Source organism: Pseudophryne corroboree, chromosome 9 (assembly GCF_028390025.1).
Source record: "Pseudophryne corroboree isolate aPseCor3 chromosome 9, aPseCor3.hap2, whole genome shotgun sequence".
In the NCBI taxonomy this organism is placed as follows: domain Eukaryota; kingdom Metazoa; phylum Chordata; class Amphibia; order Anura; family Myobatrachidae; genus Pseudophryne; species Pseudophryne corroboree.
In genome coordinates this window covers 450,081,636-450,108,568 of record NC_086452.1, presented here as the reverse complement: position 1 = coordinate 450,108,568, position 26,933 = coordinate 450,081,636, and the positions used below count along the sequence as shown (strand labels likewise).

The following is a 26,933-nucleotide window of genomic DNA, read 5'->3' as shown; positions in this document are numbered from 1 at the left end:
TACATCCAGATCCCAAGGTGCCGTGGACGGCACGAAAGGAGGTTGTGTGTGAAGCACCCCTTGCAAGAAGGTCTGAACTTACAGCAAGAGAGACAACTTCTTTTGAAAGAAGATGGAAAGAGCTGAAATCTGGACCTTAATGGATCCCAGACGTAAGCCTTTATCCACACCAGCCTACAGGAAACGGAGGAACCGTCCCAAGTGGAATTCTGCCGATGGATATTTGCGTTCCTCGCACCACAAGACATATCCACCTGCCCTGGAACTGCGCCCCCTGGGTGACAGCTCCCCATCCTCTTAGACTCGCATCCGTCGTGAGGAAGATCCAATCCTGAATCCTGAAGCTTCGGCCTTCCAGGAGGTTGGAAGACTGTAGCCTGGGGTGACAGCTGAATCATCCGGTGCATCTGAAGATGGGAGCCGGACCACTTGTTCAGGATGTCCAATTGAAAGGGTCTGGCATGGAACCTTCCATACTGTATCGCCTCGTAGGAGGCCACCATCTTTCCCAATAATCTTATGCAAAGATGAATGGAGACCCAAGCAGGTCTGAGTACTAAACGAACCATTTCCTGGAGTGTTCTCGCCTTTTCCACTCTTTGTGCTACAGTATCCAGTAGCATTCCCAGAAACAGGAGTCTCTGAGACGGTTCCAGGTGGGACTTCTGCAGATTGAGGATCCATCCGTGATGGGACAGAAGTTGGATAGTGCGATCTATATATAGCAATAGAAGCTCCCTGGAACTTGCTTTTATCAGGAGATCGTCTAGGTATGGAATCACATTGACCCCCTGGACCCTGAGCTGAAACATCATTTCTGCCATCACCTTCGTGAACACCCTTGGAGCTGTAGACAGGCCGAAGTGTAACGCCTGAAACTGGTAGTGATCGTTCAGTAGGGCAAACCTCAGATAGGCCTGATGAGGAGGCCAAATCGGGATATGGAGGTAAGTGTCCTTGATATCCAGGGACACCAGGAATTCCTGTTGTTCCAGGCCTGCGATCACCGCTCTCAAAGATTCCATCTTGAATTTGAAAACCTTCAGGTAAGGATTCAAGGACTTCAGATTGGGAAAGGGGTACTGGAACAATGACCTGGACTGGACCAATTTTGTTATGGCCAGTAGTAGCGTGCCACGCGTACTTTCCAAAGCTGGTAAGCCTGATTTGAAAAACCGTTGGGGAGGAGTACCGTCTAACTCCAGCTTGTAACCCTGAGAGATAAGGTCCCTTACCCAAGCATCTTCGCAGGAACCGTCCCAGATGTGCTCAAGTGACGTAACCGAGCTCCCACAACGAGATCTTCCCGGGTGGGCACCGTCATGCTGAAATCTTTGCGGGAGCAGAACTAGAGTTCTGGTCCTGAGAACCAGCAATGGCTGGTTTCTTGGGTTTTCGTCTGGAGCCTTTAGCTGCGTTGGGGGCTCCTCTGGCCCTAGATCGAAATCTGGAGGACTAAAAGGACTGAGTAGACGGTCCCGGATAGGCATGTCTAGCAGGTGGAGCCCCTGAAGGGAGAAACATGGATTTTCCAGCAGTAGCCTTGGAAATCCATGCGTCCAATTCACCTCCAAAGAGCCATTCACCTGTGAAGGGAAGAGATTCCACATTACGTTTGGAGTCAGCATCAGCAATCCACTGACGTAACCATATGGCTCTGCGCGCAGACACAGCCATAGTCGTGGTTCTAGCATTAATATTGCCAATCTCTATAAGGGAGTCACAGAGGACTCTTGCCGTGTCCTGAATGTGAGTTAGCAAGGTAACAGCATTAATTAAGGTCATATCACCCGAGAGACCTTCCTTAATTTGATCTGCCCAGGAATGAATTGCATGTGTCATCCAGTAACCTGCAATGACCGGCCTTTGAGCTACGCCTGCAGCAATGTAAATAGATTTTAGAGTGGTCTCAATTTTCCTATCTGCCGGGTCCTGTACAGTAAAGGAGCCCGGAGCAGGGAGTACCGCCTTTTTAGAAAAGCAAGAGACTGAGACGTCTACTGCAGGAGACTCTTCCAAGAATTTTCTGCCATCAGGGACAAAGGGGAATGTATGCAAAAACCGTTTGGACACCTAAAATTTTTTGTCTGGATTCTTTCAGGCCATTTTAAATAATTAATCTAATTCCTTGGAATCCGGAAATGTGACTGTTAGTTTGTCTTGTGGGAGGAACAATGACTGCTAAATGGATCATCCCCATCATCCTGGATATCATCATCGGGTGTAGTACGGTATGCCGGCGCTCGGGCTCCCGGCGACCAGCATACCGGCGCCGGGAGCCCGACCGCCGGAATACCAGAGCCCCTTGCGGGCTCGCCACGCTGCGGGCACGGTGGGACGCTACGCGCGCCACACTATTTTATTCTCCCTCCAGGGGGGTCGTGGACCCCCACGAGGGAGAATAGTTGTCGGTATGCCGGGTGTCGGGATTCCGGCGCCGGTATACTGTGTGCCGGGATCCCGACATTCGGCATACAGAAGACCACCCATCATCATCAGTATCTGAGAGTAGTGCAGGTAAAGCACGTTTATGGGCACCCTTATTAGACAGGGGGGGAATGTTTAGCAGTGAGACTTGCCACTGCTTGTTGCAGTTCCTGAGTCTTATTGGCATGCAGTGAGCTGAGATGACATATCAGACATCATAGTTTTAATAGCCCCCAACCAAGAGGGCTCTGGACTCTCCCCTACATCGATATCAGCATTCTGAGATGGCTGACTACACTGCTCACATGATATGGAGTCAGATGAACTAGGAGAGAATCTAGCATTACATACACTGCATGACTGTTTTGCCATTGTGATCGGAAAAACAAACATACAATACACATACAACACAGCCTGATACATACAACACAGGCTGCCCTAGTGTATGTGAGAGGAGACATAGAAGAGGGGACCCAGACGCACCCAGAGCTGTACAGCTCCACTGAGGCTGTCAGCGTTTATCTACACAGTGTGTCATTTGATAAAATCCCTCAGAGGGATTGTTATTGGGGGTCATTCCGAGTTGATCGCTCGCTAGCTAGTTTTAGCAGCCGTGCAAACGCTATGCCGCCCCCCACTGGGGAGTGTATTTTAGCTTAGCAGAAGTGCGAACGCATGTGCAGCCGAGCTCTGCAAAAACAGTTTGTGCAGTTTCAGAGTAGCTCTGAACCTACTCAGCGCTTGCGATCACGTCAGTCTATTCGTGTCCGGATTTGACGTCATACACCCGCCCAGCGAACGCCCAGCCACGCCTGCGTTTTTTCAGACACACCTGCGTTTTTGCAAACACTCCCTGAAAACAGTCAGTTGACACCCAGAAACGCCCCCTTCCTGTCAATCTTCTTGCGGCCGTCAGTGCCACTGAAAACTTCGCTAGAGCCTGAGCACAACCACAATGGGCTTTGCGGGGCATACACATGCACAGAAATGCAGTTTTTTCACCTGATCACTGTACGGCGAAAATCGGCAGCGAGCGATCAACTCGGAATTACCCCCATTGTGCAGTAATATTGTGGCTCTCCCCCTCTCTACCCGGTACCAGCGATCCAGGGACTGTTTGGAGGAGCTGTGGAGGCTGGTGCTGCTATGCAGAGGAAGGCGCCAAAATGCCGCTGAGCCCGCTCTTATCATGGTGCTGGAGCTACCTTGTATATTTATACCGGCCATGTCTCCAAAGTAGTAAAAACCTTATATAAATGCGTGGTTCACCATAAGTAGCCAGTCTCATGCAGGGGCTATAGCGGGTCCCCCCCAGGAGGGACCCGCGCTTTCAGCCGCACAATAAACCGGGGGACCCCACTAGCGGGACCCCCGGTTGGTACTCACCACCGATGATCACCTTCAGGCAGTGTTAGGGGTGTGCGGCGTGCTGCGGCTGCGACAGCCCCTCAGGACGGTGGTCCTGCAGCGGGGAAGCGGCTCTGTACCTCAAGAGGCCGGTGTCCGTCCTCCCCCTAACTCAGACGGCGCAGGTATGCTGTTGGACAAACAGCATACCGAAATATATAAAACTGTAAAAGAAATTGAAGAAAAACTCTGGAGCTAGCAGAGTGCACATCCTCTCCTGAGGGCACTTTTTTCTAAACTGAGCTGTAGGAGGAGGCATAGAGGGGAGGAGCCAGCACACCCAGTGGAAGAAATTTAAAGTGCACCGGCTCCTTTGGATCCGTCTATACCTCACTGTACTAATTCTGTCCCCAATATCCCTTGTGGATGCTAGAGAAAGCATGTTTATTCCACAGAGGAGTTAAAAAGGGGTGGAAGTAAGGAGTTTATATTCTATTGAAACAAGAAAAAAAAATTGTCGTCGTCTGGTAATGAAAAGAGCAGCAGCGTTTTAGCAATGTCAGCGGTGGCCATCCAGAATTGAAACTGATTAACAGTTAATTGCCCTCCAAATTTTAACCATAGAAACTAATAAAGAAGTGCCCTAGTCAGCTCCAGCCCCACAAGACAATATTGGGGTCCAGCCCTAACTAACAACGGAGTACTGGAGATTGGTCAGAGGTGAAACATTGTCTCCCGATTGGTCAATCTCCCGATTGGTCAATTCCACCAACCAACCAGAAATCTAAAGCAGATGTTTACGACTCCCATTTATTAATGGAGGCCTTAACATTCCATAATGCTAAACTGAAAACATGGTAGGTAAGACATCTGACCAGACCAGTACTGGTCTCAGCATTAGGAGCAGTAGGCCTGTGCTGTGAGTGACAGAAGATTGGAAGCAGTGGCACAGCAAGGGGGTGGCAGATGTAAGAATGGAAGAACTGCTCCCGGGACCTGAGGTTCTGGGGCCCCTGCTGTGACCCAATAGGCTCCGAGGTCTCACGGCTGCTTGGTTCTTTCTCTGTGCAACTGTGAAAACACCACATCCTATTTATATTCATACTTACTGGGGTTATGGAACTCAGGGTCGACAGTGTCTAGGTCAACACACATTAGGTCGACGCCTATTGGTCGACATTGAGTAGGTCGACGCAGGAAATAGGTCAACACAGCCATTAGGTCGGCATGGAAAAAGGTTGACATGAGTTTTTTTTATGTCGTTTTCTTCATAAAGTGACTGGGAACCCAATTAGTGCACCGCGTCCCCTTCGGGCAAGGTGCCTCGCTGCGCTTGGCACAGGTTACCATTCCCAGTTGTAGTCCACGTGGATCTAAACGTGGATGTGAAAAACTCATGTCGACCTTGTTCTGGTTCTGGTGTCGACCAATAGGCGTCAACCTAAGGTGTGTCGACCTAAGTGCTGTCCGGAAGGATACCCTTACTGGTATGCCAGATTTTGTGGAGTGGCTTTGGTTCTGGCTCCAGTGATGAAGCCTGGGATGGCCCATACCTCATGCCCCTCTAAGGTCACCTGGAGTGCAAGCATTATGGAGGCACCTAAAACGCTCAGGGACTGACAGGAAGTTGGGCATTTGCGGAGCGTACCTTGCACTGCACACGCAACAAAAGTGGGCGCACACAGGTACGGGCAATGGCAGGGTCATACAGATTTCTATCACATCTACGCTTACAACCAAAGAGGTGGAACTGGGGTGTGGCGGGCCATGCTCACACCGGGGTGTGACAGGTCATTCATGCCGAGCAGACCTGGATAGAAGTGGGTATACTCCTGTTGGGCTTTGCCGGTATGCGCTGATGATAATCCTGTGTGCTGCCCACACAGCGGCAGGAGCATACTGAGATACATAGCGCTCCGCTTACCAGCAAATACCCGCATTCCTTCCGTGTAAACTTGTTTGTATGCACCATGCTTGATGCACGATTTACTGCATCAGGCCCTAATGCGAGAGGTAAATAGAGGCAAGTCGCCCCGCACTGAAAGGCACAGAAGGGGGGAAACGATGCCAATCCAGGGGTCCCAGCGTAATGGACAGGGGTCCTCTAACCATTATACTAAATAATACGTTAATAAAGAAATACACACAATTGTCAGATAAACGTTAATAAAAGTGTTTAGTCACCACTTTATTGAGATTAATAAAAAAAAACTTCTCTCATGATATTGGGGATCATTCCAAGTTGTTCGCTCGCTAGCAGCCGTGCAAACGCTAAGCCGCCTCCCACTGGGAGTGTATTTTAGCTTAGCAAAAGTGCGACCGAAAGGATCGCAGAGCGGTGACAAAGTTTTTTTGTGCAGTTTCAGAGTAGCTCAAAACCTACTCAGCGTTTGCGATCACTTCAGACTGTTCAGTCCCTGTTTTGACGTCACAAAACACGCCTTGCGTTCGCTCAGCCACGCCTGCGTTTTTTCGAACACTCCCTGAAAACGGTCAGTTGACACCCAGAAACGCCCTCTTCATGTCAATCACTCTGCGGCCATCAGTGCGACTGAAAAGCTTCGCTAGACCCTGTGTGAAACGACATCGTTCGTTGTAATAATACGTCGCGCGTGCGCATTGCGCCGCATACGCATGCGCAGAAGTGCCGTTTTTTAGCCTCATCGCTGCACAGCGAACGAACGCAGCTAGCGATCAACTCGAATGACCCCCATTGTCTGGTGTTGAAAACCCCCCAAAAAACTATTAAAGAAATTCCCATATAAAACACACCCACTCACACACTTCCATACTGACTGTCAGTCACTGAGGAGAACTGGCTTCCCTTCGCAGCGTTCTGCACTTGTGATTGGCTGGCCAGAGGAGGGGATTCTCCATGACTTGGGGGGTCATTCAGACTGGATCGCTGCAGCGGCAGCGATCTCAGTCTGTAGCCCTTTGGGGAGTGCGCGTGCACACCCCGTGAATCCTAGTGAGATGCAAAAGCATCTCAGGGCTGCGGTCGCCTTTGCCGTTGGTTGGGCGCGGTCCGGACAACGCAGGCGTGTCCAGACCATTGCGGGGGGCGGGCAGCGGAGGCTGGGCGACGTCACGCGCAGCCGCTGCAACCCGGGACGCAGCGGATAGCATCTACGATCAGATCTGAATCACCCCCTTGGATGGCTGTTGTGTGTGTGTGGTTCAATTTATTGGATTTTTTGGGGGTTCTTAAACTTCTTTTCGTTTTCATTTGGAATTCTTTTGGAAAAAGACCCTTTGAAGATAGCAACATTTTGAGAGTGGGGGGTTGACGATGCCATCGATCCTCCGCAGCCTGCGCGTGTGCACTGAAGCCCTGATTCTGCATTTGCGTGGAGCTGACAGAGGGTGCGGGTAGTGGCGGAACTGCACCCTTTAGCAGCCGTACCCTCTGCTTTAGGAAGATGGGGGCAGATGTATTAACCTGGAGAAGGCATAAGGAAGTGATAAACCAGTGATATGTGCAAGGTGATAAAGGAACCAGCCAATCAGATCCTAACTGTTAATTTACATATTGGAGCTGATTGGCTGGTGCCTATATCACCTTGCACATATCACTGGTTTATCACTTACTTATGCCTTCTCCAGGTTAATACATCTGCCCCATGGTTTGGCCGTAAGCACCTATTTGTATACTATGCGCACACATAGGTGAGCCCCCCTTATTCATTATGTGCTTCATATAGAGGGCCTGTTCCAGAGATGGAGGCTATTGCGTCGTTGCGGGAGCGATAACGTGCAAATGCTTTGCCCTGTGTACAAGTGTGCGCCTGACGTCAGCCCTCATCGCCCCACGCACGCTGAAATACCGCCGGTGATTCTTGTCACGCCACAATCGGCGCACCATTTTACACACCAGGTGCTGTTTCTCCATCTGAACACGACCTCAGTGGCGGTGGCTGTGCACCTGAGAACGCCGCCGCTTACCCTGACACACCCGTGACACTCAGATAACCCGCCTGCGAGACTGGGGCTTTTTTCCGCTTCAGGCCACCGTTCTTCCTGTGCCTCTTGATTTCTGATATCGTCTGACCCGATTGCAGTAGCGTCTTTGGGTGTAAACTCTGTAGAACATACGCCGTAGAAGATTTCTGACGTTTCTTGCGCATGCGCTGTAGCAAAAAAAAAATGATCAACTACGTGAACATTGGCGCTGCGTGCGGCCTGCATTCGGCTGTCTCTGGTGACAATTGCGCATCTTATTACATTGGTAACTTGTGTATAAGAATGTGGCTGGTTCAGAGCCATATATGGAGGCACTAAGCGCTATCACAGAGCGCACTGCCGCTAAAAGTGGGCATCTCACTCCTTGCACATCTGGCCGCACGGCTCTACAGAGGGGGAGGAGTTTGTAGCGTAATTTGCATAAACTCGCAAGTAGACGCTGCTGCGAGAGCTTTTACATGCGACTTACAACCCTCATGCACATAGCCTTTCCGTGCAACTCTGAATCAGGCCTACTGCGTCAGATATCCTGCAGTGCGGCCACGTCTGAATAGGCGCCTTATATTATGCACATATCGCTTATATATGAAGCGCGGTCTCTTACACATGGGTCTAAAATAACTATTTAATGTATATATGTGTGCGGGGTCCGTAGGGTGCAGCGGGGGCCAAGTGTCCGTGCCCGGGTCACCTGAGGTAAACCTTGTTTTTGCACACAGCAATTTCTTAGTGGATTTACTCACATTCCTTATGTAACCCTCCTCCATTTCCCAAAGTCATCCCTTATCCAAACATCTTGTGCCTTCTCCCTGATAATCCCCAACAGAGTTTCCGAGCCATCTGATCTAGGCCGTGCCAGGCCGGGTGACCCCCGGGCGTGGTGCAATTCAAAGAGCAGCTGGATGAGGGGGGGGGGGGAGGAACTCCACAGTGTCTAAGCCAGATAACAACATCCCAGACAGTGACATGAAGCTGGAGAGCTGGCTGAGCCCAGAGGGGGGGCCGCCGCCGAACCGCTGCGCTGCTACTCCGCTCACGTTCTGGCTGCAGACTAACATAATACACAGGAACAATGAGTGGTCGGATCTGATTATGTCAGCTGCATGACCCAGATATCGCCTTCATGTTTATGTTATCAAGAATGAAAGTTAGAATGGTGTGATGGAGGCGAGGCACATGGTCAGAAAATATTACATACAGACACAGCTCTGACGCGGTTTTATACATATTACATATTGTCAGTTGCCTCAAATAATGACTGTGAGCTGCTGGGGACCCTGCTCCTCCCACTATATAACTCTCAGTCTGTGGCTTCCTGCTGCCTCCATTCCCCTCCTCACATCATGTCACTGCCCCTGTCACATGCAGCCCTGTCCTCACCAACACATCACTCATCTCCTGATATACTCTGTGCTGCTGGGGACCCTGCTCCTCCCACTATATAACTCTCAGTCTGTGGCTTCCTGCTGTCTTTATTCCCCTCCTCACATCATGTCACTGCCCCTGTCACATGCAGCCCCGTCCTCACTGACACATCACTCATCTCCTGATATACTCTGTGCTGCTGGGGACCCTGCTCCTCCCACTATATAACTCAGTCTGTGGCTTCCTGCTGTCTTTATTCCCCTCCTCACATCATGTCACTGCCCCTGTCACATGCAGCCCTGTCCTCACTGACACATCACTCATCTCCTGATATACTCTGTGCTGCTGGGGACCCTGCTCCTCCCACTATATAACTCTCAGTCTGTGGCTTCCTGCTGTCTTTATTCCCCTCCTCACATCATGTCACTGCCCCTGTCACATGCAGCCCTGTCCTCACTGACACATCACTCATCTCCTGATATACTCTGTGCTGCTGGGGACCCTGCTCCTCCCACTATATAACTCTCAGTCTGTGGCTTCCTGCTGCCTCCATTCCCCCCTCCCTCACATCAGGTCACTGCCCCTGTCACATGCAGCCCTGTCCTCACTGACACATCACTCATCTCCTGATATACTCTGTGCTGCTGGGGACCCTGCTCCTCCCACTATATAACTCTCAGTCTGTGACTTCCTGCTGCCTCCATTCCCCTCCTCACATCATGTCACTGCCCCTGTTACATGCAGCTCTGTCCTCACTGACACATCACTCATCTCCTGATATACTCTGTGCTGCTGGGGACCCTGCTCCTCCCACTATATAACTCTCAGTCTGTGGCTTCTGCTGCCTCCATTCTCCTCCTCACATCATGTCACTGCCCCTGTCACATGCAGCCCTGTCCTCACTGACACATCACTCATCTCCTGATATACTCTGTGCTGCTTGGGGACCCTGCTCCTCCCACTATATAACTCTCAGTTTGTGACTTCCTGCTGCCTCCATTCCCCTCCTCACATCATGTTACTGCCACTGTTACATGCAGCCCTGTCCTCACTGACACATCACTCATCTCCTGATATACTCTGTGCTGCTGGGGATCCTGCTCCTTCCACTATATAACTCTCAGTCTGTGGCTTCCTGCTGCCTCCATTCCCCTCCCCACATCATGTCACTGCCCCTGTCACATGCAGCCCTGTCCTCACTGACACATCACTCATCTCCTGATATACTCTGTGCTGTTGGGGACCCTGCTCCTCCCACTATATAACTCTCAGTCTGTGGCTTCCTGCTGCCTCCATTCCGCTCCTCACATCATGTTACTGCCCCAGTCACATGCAGCCCTGTCCTCACTGACACATCACTCATCTCCTGATATACTCTGTGCTGCTGAGGACCCTGCTCCTCCCACTATATAACTCTCAGCCTGTGGCATCCTGCTGCCTCCATTCCCCTCCTCACATCATGTCACTGCCCCTGTCACATGCAGCCCTGTCCCCACTGACACATCACTCATGTCCTGATATACTCTATGCTACTGGAGACCCTGCTCCTCCCACTATATAACTCTCAGTCTGTGGCTTCCTGCTGCCTCCATTCCCCTCCTCACATCATGTCACTGCCCCTGTCACATGCAGCCCCGTCCTCACTGACACATCACTCATCTCCTGATATACTCTGTGCTGCTGGGGACCCTGCTCCTCCCACTATATAACTCTCAGTCTGTGGCTTCCTGCTGTCTTTATTCCCCTCCTCACATCATGTCACTGCCCCTGTCACATGCAGCCCCGTCCTCACTGACACATCACTCATCTCCTGATATACTCTGTGCTGCTGGGGACCCTGCTCCTCCCACTATATAACTCAGTCTGTGGCTTCCTGCTGTCTTTATTCCCCTCCTCACATCATGTCACTGCCCCTGTCACATGCAGCCCTGTCCTCACTGACACATCACTCATCTCCTGATATACTCTGTGCTGCTGGGGACCCTGCTCCTCCCACTATATAACTCTCAGTCTGTGGCTTCCTGCTGCCTCCATTCCCCCCTCCCTCACATCAGGTCACTGCCCCTGTCACATGCAGCCCTGTCCTCACTGACACATCACTCATCTCCTGATATACTCTGTGCTGCTGGGGACCCTGCTCCTCCCACTATATAACTCTCAGTCTGTGACTTCCTGCTGCCTCCATTCCCCTCCTCACATCATGTCACTGCCCCTGTCACATGCAGCTCTGTCCTCACTGACACATCACTCATCTCCTGATATACTCTGTGCTGCTGGGGACCCTGCTCCTCCCACTATATAACTCTCAGTCTGTGGCTTCTGCTGCCTCCATTCTCCTCCTCACATCATGTCACTGCCCCTGTCACATACAGCCCTGTCCTCACTGACACATCACTCATCTCCTGATATACTCTGTGCTGCTTGGGGACCCTGCTCCTCCCACTATATAACTCTCAGTTTGTGACTTCCTGCTGCCTCCATTCCCCTCCTCACATCATGTTACTGCCACTGTTACATGCAGCCCTGTCCTCACTGACACATCACTCATCTCCTGATATACTCTGTGCTGTTGGGGACCCTGCTCCTCCCACTATATAACTCTCAGTTTGTGACTTCCTGCTGCCTCCATTCCCCTCCTCACATCATGTCACTGCCCCAGTCACATGCAGCCCTGTCCTCACTGACACATCACTCATCTCCTGATATACTCTGTGCTTGTGGGGACCCTGCTCCTCCCACTATATAACTCTCAGTCTGTGGCTTCCTGCTGCCTCCATTCCGCTCCTCACATCATGTCACTGCCCCAGTCACATGCAGCCCTGTCCTCGCTGACACATCACTCATCTCCTGATATACTCTGTGCTGCTGAGGACCCTGCTCCTCCCACTATATAACTCTCAGCCTGTGGCATCCTGCTGCCTCCATTCCCCTCCCCACATCATGTCACTGACCCTGTCACATGCAGCCCTGTCCTCACTGACACATCACTCATCTCCTGATATACTCTGTGCTGCTGGGGACCCTGCTCCTCCCACTATATAACTCTCAGCCTGTGGCTTCCTGCTGCCTCCATTCCCCTCCTCACATCATGTCACTGCCCCTGTCACATGCAGCCCTGTCCTCACTGACACATCACTCATCTCCTGATATACTCTGTGCTGTTGGGGACCCTGCTCCTCCCACTATATAACTCTCAGTTTGTGACTTCCTGCTGCCTCCATTCCCCTCCTCACATCATGTCACTGCCCCAGTCACATGCAGCCCTGTCCTCACTGACACATCACTCATCTCCTGATATACTCTGTGCTGTTGGGGACCCTGCTCCTCCCACTATATAACTCTCAGTTTGTGACTTCCTGCTGCCTCCATTCCCCTCCTCACATCATGTCACTGCCCCTGTCACATGCAGCCCTGTCCTCACCAACACATCACTCATCTCCTGATATACTCTGTGCTTGTGGGGACCCTGCTCCTCCCACTATATAACTCTCAGTCTGTGGCTTCCTGCTGCCTCCATTCCGCTCCTCACATCATGTCACTGCCCCAGTCACATGCAGCCCTGTCCTCACTGACACATCACTCATCTCCTGATATACTCTGTGCTGCTGAGGACCCTGCTCCTCCCACTATATAACTCTCAGCCTGTGGCATCCTGCTGCCTCCATTCCCCTCCTCACATCAGGTCACTGCCCCTGTCACATGCAGCTCTGTCCTCACTGACACATCACACATCTCCTGATATACTCTGTGCTGCTGGGGACCCTGCTCCTCCCACTATATAACTCTCAGTCTGTGGCTTCCTGCTGCCTCCATTCTCCTCCTCACATCATGTCACTGTCCCTGTCACATGCAGCCCTGTCCTCACTAACACATCACTCATCTCCTGATATACTCTGTGCTGCTGGGGACCCTGCTCCTCCCACTATATAACTCTCAGCCTGTGGCTTCCTGCTGCCTCCATTCCCCTCCTCACATCATGTCACTACCCCTGTCACATGCAGCCCTGTCCTCACTGACACATCACTCATCTCCTGATACACTCTGTGCTGCTGGGGGACCCTGCTCCACCCACTATATAACTCTCAGTCTGTGACCTCCTGCTGCCTCCATCCCCCTCCTCACATCATGTCACTGCCCCTGTTACATGCAGCCCTGTCCTCACTGACACATCACTCATCTCCTGATGTACTCTGTGCTGCTGGGGACACTGCTCCTCCCACTATATAACTCTCAGTCTGTGACCTCCTGCTGCCTCCATCCCCCTCCTCACATCATGTCACTGCCCCAGTCACATGCAGCCCTGTCCTTACTGACACATCACTCATCTCCTGATGTACTCTGTGCTGCTGGGGACACTGCTCCTCCCACTATATAACTCTCAGTCTGTGACCTCCTGCTGCCTCCATTCCCCTCCTCACATCATGTCACTACCCCTGTCACATGCAGCCCTGTCCTCACTGACACATCACTCATCTCCTGATATACTCTGTGCTGCTGGGGACTCTGCTCCTCCCACTATATAACTCTCAGTCTGTGGCTTCCTGCTGCCTCCATTCCCCTCCTCACATCATGTCACTGCCCCTGTCACATGCAGCCCTGTCCTCACTGACACATCACTCATCTCCTGATATACTCTGTGCTGCTGGGGACCCTGCTCCTCCCACTATATAACTCTCAGTCTGTGACTTCCTGCTGCCTCCATTCCCCTCCTCACATCATGTCACTGCCCCTGTCACATGCAGCCCTGTCCTCACTGACACATCACTCATCTCCTGATATACTCTGTGCTGCTGGGGACCTTGCTCCTCCCACTATATAACTCTCAGTCTGTGACTTTTGCTGCCTCCATTCCCCTCCTCACATCATGTCACTGCCCCTGTCACATGCAGCCCTGTCCTCACTGACACATCACTCATCTCCTGATATACTCTGTGCTGCTGGGGACACTGCTCCTCCCACTATATAACTCTCAGTCTGTGACTTCCTGCTGCCTCCATTCCCCTCCTCACATCATGTCACTGTCCCTGTTACATGCAGCTCTGTCCTCACTGACACATCACTCATCTCCTGATATACTCTGTGCTGCTGGGGACACTGCTCCTCCCACTATATAACTCTCAGTCTGTGGCTTCTGCTGCCTCCATTCTCCTCCTCACATCATGTCACTGCCCCTGTCACATGCAGCCCTGTCCTCACCAACACATCACTCATCTCCTGATATACTCTGTGCTGCTGGGGACCCTGCTCCTCCCACTATATAACTCTCAGTCTGTGGTTTCCTGCTGCCTCCATTCCCCTCCTCACATCATGTCACTGCCCCTGTCACATGCAGCCCTGTCCTCACTGACACATCACTCATCTCCTGATATACTCTGTGCTGCTGGGGACCCTGCTCCTCCCACTATATAACTCTCAGTCTGTGGCTTCCTGCTGCCTTCATTCCCCTCCTCACATCATGTCACTGCCCCTGTCACATACAGCTCTGTCCTCACTGACACATCACTCATCTCCTGATATACTCTGTGCTGCTGGGGGACCCTGCTCCTTCCTCTATATAAATCTGTGGCTCCCTATTTCCCTCCTCACAGCAGGCAGTGTTATCAGGTTTGTGAAGGAAGCAGCTGGTTCCAGGGGAGGTAATCCATTAATATCAGAATAGGGGTTGGTGACAAGGCTGGTTCCCCATTGATCATTCATTTTCTTTTTGAATAGGTCCATGGGAAGTGCGTTTGCCAGCATAACACAGCGGGAGATCACTGCGAACGCTGTGCCCCCCTATATAACGACCACCCATGGCAGCCGGGAGATGGCAAAACGGGAGCGCCTAATGAATGCAGACGTAAGTGGTCCCCTAGCACCTTCAGCATCTAAGGATCACAAATGAATGAAGATCTATATAAATATGGTGCCTGCACCTTAGACATCAGTATGTAGTACGTAACACATGAACAAGATCATTACTGCAGATGAGAGTGCAGATATACAGTATAAGGTCTCACATCCATTCACGTGTATTTATCTTACATTATTAAATATTATTATTATATTATATATTATTTATTAACATTTACTTAAATATCACCAGCATAGTCCATTGCACTTTTCAATTGGGAACAAAAGAGTAATAGAACAGAAATGAAACAAGACTGGGTAATAACACACAGAGGTAAGAGGGCCCTGCTCGCAGCTTATACTCTATAGGCAATCTATACAAGCTATACGTAACATACAATATAATACTGATACATAATCATTGCAGATCTGCATCTTAAGCCACCACTAAGGTATTACTATCTGGTTCTATCTTGTTGTCAGACACAGGACGGGCACCTTAATCAGACACAGGACGGGCACCTTAATCGGTCACAGGACGGGCACCTTAATCAGTCACAGGACGGGCACCTTAATCAGACACAGGACGGGCACCTTAATCAGTCACAGGACGGGCCCCTTAATCAGACAGAGGGTGGGCATCTTAATTAGACACAGGACGGGCACCTTAATCAGACACAGGACGGGCACCTTAATCAGACACAGGACGGGCACCTTAATCAGTCACAGGATGGGCACCTTAATCAGACACAGGACGGGCACCTTAATCAGACACATGGTGGGCACCTTAATCAGACACAGGACGGGCACCTTAATCAGACACATGGTGGGCACCTTAATCAGACACAGGACTGGCATCTTAATCAGACACAGGATGGGCACCTTAATCAGACACAGGACGGGCACCTTAATCAGACACATGGTGGGCACCTTAATCAGACACAGGACGGGCACCTTGATCAGACACATGACTGGCATCTTAATCAGACACAGGATGGGCACCTTAATCAGACACAGGACGGGCACCTTAATCAGACAGAGGGTGGGCACCTTAATCAGACACAGGACGGGCACCTTAATCAGACACAGGACGGGCACCTTAATCAGACACAGGACGGGCCCCTTAATCAGACACAGGACGGGCCCCTTAATCAGACACAGGACGGGCACCTTAATCAGACACAGGATGGGCACCTTAATCAGACACAGGACGGGCACTTTAATCAGACACAGGACGGGCCCCTTAATCAGACAGAGGGTGGGCACCTTAATCAGACACAGGACGGGCCCCTTAATCAGACAGAGGGTGGGCACCTTAATCAGACACAGGACGGGCCCCTTAATCAGACACAGGACGGGCCCCTTAATCAGACACAGGACGGGACCCTTAATCAGACAGAGGGTGGGCACCTTAATCAGACACAGGACGGGCCCCTTAATCAGACAGAGGGTGGGCACCTTAATCAGACACAGGACGGGCCCCTTAATCAGACACAGGACGGGCCCCTTAATCAGACACAGGACGGGCCCCTTAATCAGACACAGGACGGGCCCCTTAATCAGACAGAGGATGGGCACCTTAATCAGACACAGGATGGGCACCTTAATCAGACACAGGACGGGCCCCTTAATCAGACAGAGGGTGGGCACCTTAATCAGACACAGGACGGGCCCCTTAATCAGACAGAGGGTGGGCAACTTAATCAGACACAGGATGGGCACCTTAATCAGACACAGGACGGGCCCCTTAATCAGACAGAGGGTGGGCACCTTAATCAGACACAGGATGGGCACATTAATCAGACACAGGACGGGCACCTTAATCAGACACAGGACGGGGCCCTTAATCAGACACAGGACGGGCACCTTAATCAGACACAGGATGGGCACCTTAATCAGACACAGGACGGGCCCCTTAATCAGACAGAGGGTGGGCACCTTAATCAGACACAGGATCCTTAATCAGACACAGGACGGGCACCTTAATCAGACACAGGACGGGCACCTTAATCAGACACAGGACGGGCCCCTTAATCAGACACTGGACGGGCACCTTAATCAGACACAGGATGGGCACCTTAATCAGACACAGGACGGGCACCTTAATCAGACACAGGATGGGCACCTTAATCAGACACAGGACGGGCACCTTAATCAGACACAGGATGGGCACCTTAATCAGTCACAGGACGGGCACCTTAATCAGACACAGGACGGGCACCTTAATCAGACACAGGATCCTTAATCAGACACAGGACGGGCACCTTAATCAGACACAGGACGGGCACCTTAATCAGACACAGGACGGGCCCCTTAATCAGACACAGGATGGGCCCCTTGATCAGACACAGGGTGGGCACCTTAATCAGTCACAGGACGGGCCCCTTAATCAGACAGAGGGTGGGCACCTTAATCAGACACAGGATCCTTAATCAGACACAGGACGGGCACCTTAATCAGACACAGGACGGGCACCTTAATCAGACACAGGACGGGCCCCTTAATCAGACACTGGACGGGCACCTTAATCAGACACAGGATGGGCACCTTAATCAGACACAGGACGGGCACCTTAATCAGACACAGGATGGGCACCTTAATCAGACACAGGACGGGCACCTTAATCAGACACAGGATGGGCACCTTAATCAGTCACAGGACGGGCACCTTAATCAGACACAGGATGGGCTCCTTAATCAGACACAGGATGGGCCCCTTAATCAGACACAGGATGGGCCCCTTAATCAGACACAGGATGGGCACCTTAATCAGTCACAGGACGGGCACCTTAATCAGACACAGGATGGGCACCTTAATCAGTCACAGGACGGGCACCTTAATCAGACACAGGATGGGCACCTTAATCAGTCACAGGACGGGCACCTTAATCAGACACAGGATGGGCTCCTTAATCAGACACAGGATGGGCCCCTTGATCAGACACAGGGTGGGCACCTTAATCAGACACAGGATGGGCCCCTTGATCAGACACAGGGTGGGCACCTTAATCAGACACAGGACGGGCACCTTAATCAGACACAGGATGGGCCCCTTGATCAGACACAGGATGGGCACCTTAATCAGTCACAGGATGGGCACCTTAATCAGACACAGGATGGGCACCTTAATCAGACACAGGACGGGCACCTTAATCAGACAGAGGATGGGCACCTTAATCAGTCACAGGATGGGCACCTTAATCAGACACAGGACGGGCACCTTAATCAGACAGAGGATGGGCACCTTAATCAGTCACAGGATGGGCACCTTAATCAGACACAGGACCGGCACCTTAATCAGTCACAGGATGGGCACCTTAATCAGACACAGGACCGGCACCTTAATCAGTCACAGGATGGGCACCTTAATCAGACACAGGACGGGACCCTTAATCAGACACTGGACGGGCACCTTAATCAGACACAGGATGGGCACCTTAATCAGACACAGGACGGGCACCTTAATCAGACACAGGATGGGCTCCTTAATCAGTCACAGGACGGGCACCTTAATCAGACACAGGATGGGCTCCTTAATCAGACACAGGATGGGCCCCTTAATCAGACACAGGGTGGGCACCTTAATCAGACAGAGGGTGGGCACCTTAATCAGACAGATGGTGGGCCCCTTAATCAGACACAGGATGGGCCCCTTGATCAGACACAGGGTGGGCACCTTAATCAGACACAGGACGGGCACCTTAATCAGACACTGGATGGGCCCCTTAATCAGACACAGGACGGGCACCTTTATCAGACACAGGACGGGCCCCTTAATCAGACACTGGACGGGCACCTTAATCAGACACAGGATGGGCACCTTAATCAGACACAGGACGGGCACCTTAATCAGACACAGGATGGGCACCTTAATCAGACACAGGACGGGCACCTTAATCAGACACAGGATGGGCACCTTAATCAGTCACAGGACGGGCACCTTAATCAGACACAGGATGGGCTCCTTAATCAGACACAGGATGGGCCCCTTAATCAGACACAGGATGGGCACCTTAATCAGACAGAGGGTGGGCACCTTAATCAGACAGATGGTGGGCCCCTTAATCAGACACAGGATGGGCCCCTTGATCAGACACAGGGTGGGCACCTTAATCAGACACAGGACGGGCACCTTAATCAGACACAGGATGGGCTCCTTAATCAGACACAGGATGGGCCCCTTAATCAGACACAGGGTGGGCACCTTAATCAGACAGAGGGTGGGCACCTTAATCAGACAGATGGTGGGCCCCTTAATCAGACACAGGATGGGCCCCTTGATCAGACACAGGGTGGGCACCTTAATCAGACACAGGACGGGCACCTTAATCAGACACTGGATGGGCCCCTTAATCAGACACAGGACGGGCACCTTAATCAGACACAGGACGGGCACCTTAATCAGACACTGGATGGGCCCCTTAATCAGTCACAGGACGGGCACCTTAATCAGACACAGGATGGGCTCCTTAATCAGACACAGGATGGGCCCCTTAATCAGACACTGGACGGGCACCTTAATCAGACACAGGATGGGCACCTTAATCAGACACAGGACGGGCACCTTAATCAGACACAGGATGGGCACCTTAATCAGTCACAGGACGGGCACCTTAATCAGACACAGGATGGGCTCCTTAATCAGACACAGGATGGGCCCCTTAATCAGACACAGGGTGGGCACCTTAATCAGACAGAGGGTGGGCACCTTAATCAGACAGATGGTGGGCCCCTTAATCAGACACAGGATGGGCCCCTTGATCAGACACAGGGTGGGCACCTTAATCAGACACAGGACGGGCACCTTAATCAGACACAGGATGGGCCCCTTGATCAGACACAGGATGGGCACCTTAATCAGTCACAGGATGGGCACCTTAATCAGACAGAGGATGGGCACCTTAATCAGACACAGGACGGGCACCTTAATCAGACAGAGGATGGGCACCTTAATCAGTCACAGGATGGGCACCTTAATCAGACACAGGACCGGCACCTTAATCAGACACAGGACGGGCACCTTAATCAGACACAGGATGGGACCCTTAATCAGACAGATGGTGGGCCCCTTGATCAGACACAGGACGGGACCCTTAATCAGTCACAGGACCGGCACCTTAAGCAGACACAGGACGGGCCCCTCTTACTGTAGGCCCAAATCTTCTCTCCTTCAGATGGGTTCAGCTTGTCTGTGTAAATGTGATTGCACTCCAGGATGAACCAAGCTGTGCTTGTGACCCCTCTAGGCTGCCGTTGCCACAATCACGCACTGAGCTGTCGCTTTGACCGTGAAGTCTGGCTGTCCTCTGGGAAAAGGAGCGGCGGAGTGTGTGAGAACTGCCAGGATAATACGGAGGGGTATCGCTGCCAGAGATGCAGGGCTGGTTACTACAGGGACCATACCGTACCCATCAGTTCCCCTGCCGCGTGCAAAGGTGAGTGCAGCGACTTACCTAACCTGCCCGTCCCTCACCTGTCACACCTCTCTGGAGGTCTGCAGCAGGTATATCAGTGCACTGGGATTACAGCTGTATACCATATGGGAACCATGCGCAAGGAATCTGTCCCTAATAATAGTAAAGCACTAATCTTACTTAATGAGACACAAGACGGGCACCTGAATCAGTCACAGGATGGGCATTTTAATCAGACACGGGATGGGCACCTTAATGAAACACAGGATGGGTGAGAAATACAGTACCAGCCAATCAGCCGCTATAACTGCCTAACAGGCTGTGTTTGAAAGATGACAGTCAGGAGCTGATTGGTTGGTAGTTTAAAACTCTTCAAACTTTGCTAAATCCGCTTCTAACTGCCATTTTACAAAGGCAGCCTGTAACATGACAGTTAGGAGCTGATTGGTCGGTACCTTACATCTCTCCCGTTTTCTCTCTTTCCAAGCTTTGATAAATCTCCCCCAGCTGACTCTAACCTGGATGGTAGAAGATTTTTTAGTAAATAAAACCACCCAGAGGAGGAATATATTTACTTTGATACAATCGTCGTTCCACATCCGAATGGCGTCTTTGTTCCGTTATTAACGTGTGAGCCGCCGAGTGCCTGTTTTCTGTAGCGAGCGCGCTGCGGTGCGTTAGTGAGCAATTTACGGTCTCCGTGTGCCAGGAAACAAGCCCAGAAAAATGCATGATGCTGCCACTTTGTGTGCAATCCAGCCAGAGCTTTACACACACAAAGGCGCTGGGAATAAAAGGCGGCCGTCCGGCCGACACACACACCTGCCCCTCAGCTCCATCACAACACCGGATTCCTGAGTTTTGATATGGTGTGATATGATTCATCTGGAACTGGGATCAACGCTCCGAGTCGGGCTTGACTCCTCACGGGGGCCGTAATGCCAGCCCTTTGTTCCTCTAAGCCTCTGTCTCCTTCTGTGATACATCTGGAGCATTAGTGCTGCTCAGTCAATTATATCTTGGCTTGTTTGGGGGTTTTGGGTCCAGTAATCCAGCGTGCTTGTGTGTATAGAGGACAGCTGTGAGGGGCTGAGGAGGGGCATGCTCTGTGATTAACCTGCCTGCTGCCAGGGAGGAGGCGGCACTAGTGTCACGTTCTCATACAGTGTGTCATGCCACTAACTAGATCATGGGACTTCAACCTGCGGCCTTCCAGCTGCTGTGGAACTACACATTCCAGCATGCCCTGCCACAGTTTTAGCATGCCTTAATACCAAACTGTGGCAGGGCATGCTGGGATGTGTAGTTCCACAGCAGGCTGAAGGGCCGCAGGTTGAAGACCCAAGAACTAGATAAAGCTGTAGTTACTTACAAGCCTCGTTTATGATATTCTGTTGTTCCTCCAAGTGCTAGAGGACTACAAATCCCAGCATTCTCTGACAGCCTGCAGCTTGTAGTTACCAGCTACATTTATGGTATTCGGTTGAGCCTATCTTGTGGCTTCATCTGCTGTAGAACTGTAAGTCTCAGCAAGCCTTGACAGCCAATGCCTTGTAGTTACTCTGCATCCTGATGTGACGCGAGCGTGCATGTAACACCGCTGTATCTGCCGCCGTTTAGCTCACATATTGCGTTGTGTCAGTTTGTGCCGTACGTTGCATCAGTACTAACATTATTATTTTCCATATTCCCCGCACAGAATGTTCCTGCAATACGATTGGTTCCGTTAACGAAACATTAAACCATAGCTGGAAATGCCACCCCAAGACGGGATTCTGTTACTGCAAACCCGGTGTGGCCGGCCCATACTGTGACCGCTGCTTAATGGGGTACTGGGGATTCGGGGAGAATGGCTGCCGATCATGTGACTGCGCAAGGGATTGTGATCCGTACACAGGAGAGTGCGGAAACAGGTACTTGCACCCATCTAATAATATAGGCTGTCCCATAAGCATAGTTTATGTCCAAGTACCAGGGTGAGACGTCTCCTATTCCCCATGCTGTGATCTGGCCTCATACTTGTCACTGGGTGCAGATTATTATTTTGGGTTATTTTTTCCTGGTAACGGTATTGACAGTCTGTAGCGTTAAAATCATTGTTAAATTGTTTTTACTCTGATGGTATTTCCAGCCTGTATCAACCGAACCGGCCAGCAGATTTGCAATACTCTGTAAATATCAGCCCTTTATTTCATTTGAAAGCCTGTTCTCTCTACTTCTATACATCCGATTCTATAAATGATAAAGGTATTCGTAGCCGGCAGGCTGAGTGCTTGTCCACGGTTACACAAATGCCAGTTGACATCTGATGTCAGTGAGTGAGGACTGTAATCATTATATATACAACTTCCAATGGAAAAGCCGGTTGCTAGTATGAGGTGACCGTAATATCCACGTAACCCCGTCATAATTAGTCATGTGACACTAGTGATGTCACTACGTCACTACTGACCAAACATAAGGATATACTAGGTGGCTCATAGCGCCCTACGGGTGCTCTTCACACCGTCGCAAGGGGCTACGCCCCCTTAACCCTTGCACACCCTTCGGCCGTGCAATATTTAGATTATATGGAGTATTACTACCAATCATAATATTGTGAGCGGTTAAATATTGGACAAACAAAGGGCGTGCGATGGTTAAGTGGCTGTAGCCCCTTGTGACGGAGTGAGCAGCGCACGTTGGGGACGATGAATAGTAGGTGCTGTGGTTGGGGTAGTGGCGGGTGCGGGGGGATAGGCGGCTGGGGGAAGGGGTCCGGGGGGTGCCGTGTGTGGGGCGGTTGCGGGCGTGCTGCTTGCGTTGGAGCGGCAGATGAGGGAGGGCGGGGGTGCCGTGGGTGGGGGAGGGACGGTTGCAGGGGTGGGGGTGGTGGGGTAGGGGGTCTGGAGGTGCCGCGTGTGTGGGGGTGCTGCGGACGGGGGAGGTATGGTGTGCAGTGTATGTATGGTGTGTAGTAATGCAGCGTATGTATAGTAATGCAGTGTATGATGTATGTATGTGTAAGTATACAGTGTGTGTAGTGTATATGTATGTATGTAGTGCAGCAGTTCAGTGAGAGTGACCGCGGCTGGGCGGCCTCTCTCCACCTCAGCCTGCGAGCTGGGGAGAGAGGAGGAGGCGGAGGCAGGAGCCAAAGCGACCGTACATACAGCGGCGGCTCTGACTGGCTGAGGAGCGTCATCCTCCTCCTCCTATTGGCCTAGCTCTGTGACTGTGACTCCGCCCAGCGTTAGCCACACAGTCACAGAGTGACAGAGCTGGGCAATAAGGATATATTATACAAGATAATTTCCTTATGGTCAGGTCACTTGTGCACTATAGTTATATAATACCCAAGTCCGTCACCTACCACCAGTAGCTTTTGTCACCCATCTGAAGGCTCTGACGCAGGCTGATATGTAGCTCGCAAGGTGACCGAAATCTCATTATAGTCATCTAATTCATACATGTGAGGGTTGTAACATTGGGGCAAATGTATTAAGCCTGGAGAAGTGATAAAGCAGTGGTAAGTGGAAGGTGATAACGCACCAGCCAATCATTACGGTTTGAAAAATGACAGTTAGGAGCTGATTGGCTGGTGCGTTATCACCTTCCACGTATCACTGCTTTATCCCTTCTCCAGGCTTAATACATCTGGCCCATTGTTACTAAGGGGCAGATGTCCTAAGCCTTGGAGAGAGATAAAGTGGAAGAAGATAAACTACCAACCAATCAGCTGCTGCCATTTTTCAAACACGTTGTTCCATTATCGCTCCCATAGTGACCATGAGAATACGAATTATCTGAACATTCCTATTGGAGGAAGGATCCCTGACATCATAGAAGCGCCAGCCAATGAGAGTGAAGATGAATGGAATTGGACCAGTGAACAGGGCTTTTCAGCGCTAAGGCATCCAGGTACCTGATGCTGTAAATCTGGGGAGCCCCCTCCAGAGGCTGCAGGCTGCATGTTCCAGTCATAGCTGCCCATCTCTCTGCCTGTATATGAATAAGTCATAGCTGCCCATCCCTCTGCCTGTATATGAATAAGTCATAGCTGCCCATCCCTCTGCCTGTATATGAATAAGTCATAGCTGCCCATCCCTCTGCCTGTATATGAATAAGTCATAGCTGCCCATCCCTCTGCCTGTATATGAATAAGTCATAGCTGCCCATCTCTCTGCCTGTATATGAATAAGTCATAGCTGCCCATCCCTCTGCCTGTATATGAATTTCTGCTGCGGGGTACACTGGGCTCCACAAGGATTAACATTGGGGTGTAGAGTAGGATCTTGATCCGAGGCAATAACAGACTCAAAGCTTTGACTGTTCCCAAGATGCACAGCGCCGCCTCCTCTATAACCCCGCCTCCATGCCATTGAGCTCAGTTTGTAGTTGGTGCCTGCAGTAGCAGGTCACTTAACAGGGGGCTGCCTCAGGCAGCCTATTCTTAGCTTTAAATTTGACAGAAAAGAAGAAGAATCTACAAGGGCTGCAGCAGGCTATGTCTGCTAGACGTCTCTGCTGCAGCTCCATCACCCCCAGCGGCGCTGTATACTCCCGCGCCGCGGATGCCGGGTCACTGCCGCGGAGGCACCGGCTTCTTCTCTCTTCACGTGAGTCACACACACACGCCGCTGTCTCCCGGATCGCGGGGACGCTGACAAGGGGGAGGTAAGGGCTTCTGTGCCGCACTTTGCACCGCGATCCAGCGCGGCCGTAGGAGGCGGGCCGCACGCGCGCTGGCGTGGACACGGATCATTGGGCTGATGTTCCACTAGCCACCAGGGTGATTCTTTATGGGCACAGGTCAGGGGGGACGATGTACCACCCCCCACCCCCATTTTCTTTACTGCCCGCACGCCCGATGGGGATGCCAGCAGAGGGAGCAGGCCAGACCTGAGGCCCCTCCCCCCAGCCCCAGAGCGTCATTTATGCAATGTTCCCGCCCTGGAGCTGCTTCCTTCTCCCTCACTCCCGGTCAGCAGCCATTACAGATTGAGCCTTGCTGTTCCTGGGATTGCTGGAGCAAATCCTCCTCTGTGGAACCGCCTGACTGCCAGTGCTGTGCTTCCTACAGGACACTTGAGTATTCTATCTGTCACTGCGACTGTGTTAGTTAAGAAAGAGTGCATACTGTCAGGGTTGTGTGGTACAAACACCCTGGGATATACATCCAGTGCTTACTGTGTTTGTTATATCTATAGTTATCAGATATAGCCATACTGAGTATTACTTTGTATTGCTAGTCCAGTGCAGTTTATGGTACATAATTTCTGCATGGTACGTTTGTGACTATGGTGGTCATTCCGAGTTGTTCGCTCGCAAGCTGCTTTTAGCAGCTTTGCACATGCTAAGCCGCCGCCTACTGGGAGTGAATCTTAGCTTATCAAAATTGCGAACGAAAGATTAGCAGAATTGCGAATAGACACTTCTTAGCAGTTTCTGAGTAGCTCCAGACTTACTCGGCATCTGCGATCAGTTCAGTCAGCTTCGTTCCTGGTTTGACGTCACAAACACACCCAGCGTTCGCCCAGACACTCCTCCGTTTCTCCAGCCACTCCCGCGTTTTTCCCAGAAACGGTAGCGTTTTTTCACACACACCCATAAAACGGCCAGTTTCCGCCCAGAAACACCCACTTCCTGTCAATCACATTACGATCACCAGAACGAAGAAAAAAACTCGTAATGCCGTGAGTAAAATACCTAACTGCATAGCAAATTTACTTGGCGCAGTCGCACTGCGGACATTGCGCATGCGCATTAGCGACTAATCGCTCCGTTGCGAGAAAAAAATAACGAGCGAACAACTCGGAATGACCCCCAATATACGTGTGTGTGCATGTAGCTGCTGCGTGGTTGCCTTATTGCAGGGTATTTCACTCAGCGTGTCAGCGTGCTATTCCTATATTGCTATACCTGTGGGGGCCAAGTGTTTCAGGTTTTCTCTGATGATAATATAGGATTGTTTCACAAGATTTACTACTGCAGTATTTTTTACTGCGTCCGTTTTGGCCAGACGTATCCTTTGGTTGAGATCCTGGTCGGTGGATTTGGATTCCAGAAAAACCCTGGAGGTGCTTCCTTTCAAGGGAGACATTCTCTTTGGAGAAGACCTCAATAAGATTGTGGCTGACCTGGCTACTGCTAAAACAGCCTGCCTACCTAGTACAGCTCCTTCCGCACAGAAGGCTAAAAGTACTTTCCCTTAGCCCTTTCGTACTCCAGGTAAAGCAAAAGGTCAGGCGTACCCAAAGCAAGCCCGTGCTTCCAGGCCTTCAGACCCAGACCGAAGCGTGCTTGGGCCGCCTGTCAGCCAGCTTCAAAAACTGATAAGCCGGCCGCATGACGGGGCGGGCCTCCCACTGGGGGAACCCAGGGTTGGGGGCCGACTTCTAGGTTTTACCCAGGAATGGTTGAAGACCACTTCGGATACCTGGGTGAGGGAAGTCGTTGCTCGAGGTTACGCCATACCCTTCAAGAATCGTCCCCCTCATCGATTTTGCCTGACAGATGTGCCTCTGGATCCTGCAAAAGCAAACACGTTGCACTCGGTGGTACATTCCGTCCTGTCCACAGGAGTGGTGGTACAGGTGCCTCTGAC

General features: G+C 51.3%; 1 protein-coding gene across 2 annotated transcripts in view; it reads left to right on the top strand.

The window, feature by feature from the left end:
* LOC134958522 (netrin-4-like) overlaps window positions 1–26,933 on the top strand; it is an 89,078-nt gene that overhangs the window by 27,022 nt on the left and 35,123 nt on the right. For both annotated transcript variants that reach the window (XM_063941187.1, XM_063941186.1), the window contains exons 4-7: window positions 14,815–14,941; window positions 20,180–20,368; window positions 22,047–22,260; window positions 24,111–24,247. In XM_063941187.1, coding sequence (XP_063797257.1) covers window positions 14,815–14,941; window positions 20,180–20,368; window positions 22,047–22,260; window positions 24,111–24,247 — 667 coding nt within the window. The remainder of the gene's footprint in view (window positions 1–14,814; window positions 14,942–20,179; window positions 20,369–22,046; window positions 22,261–24,110; window positions 24,248–26,933) is intronic.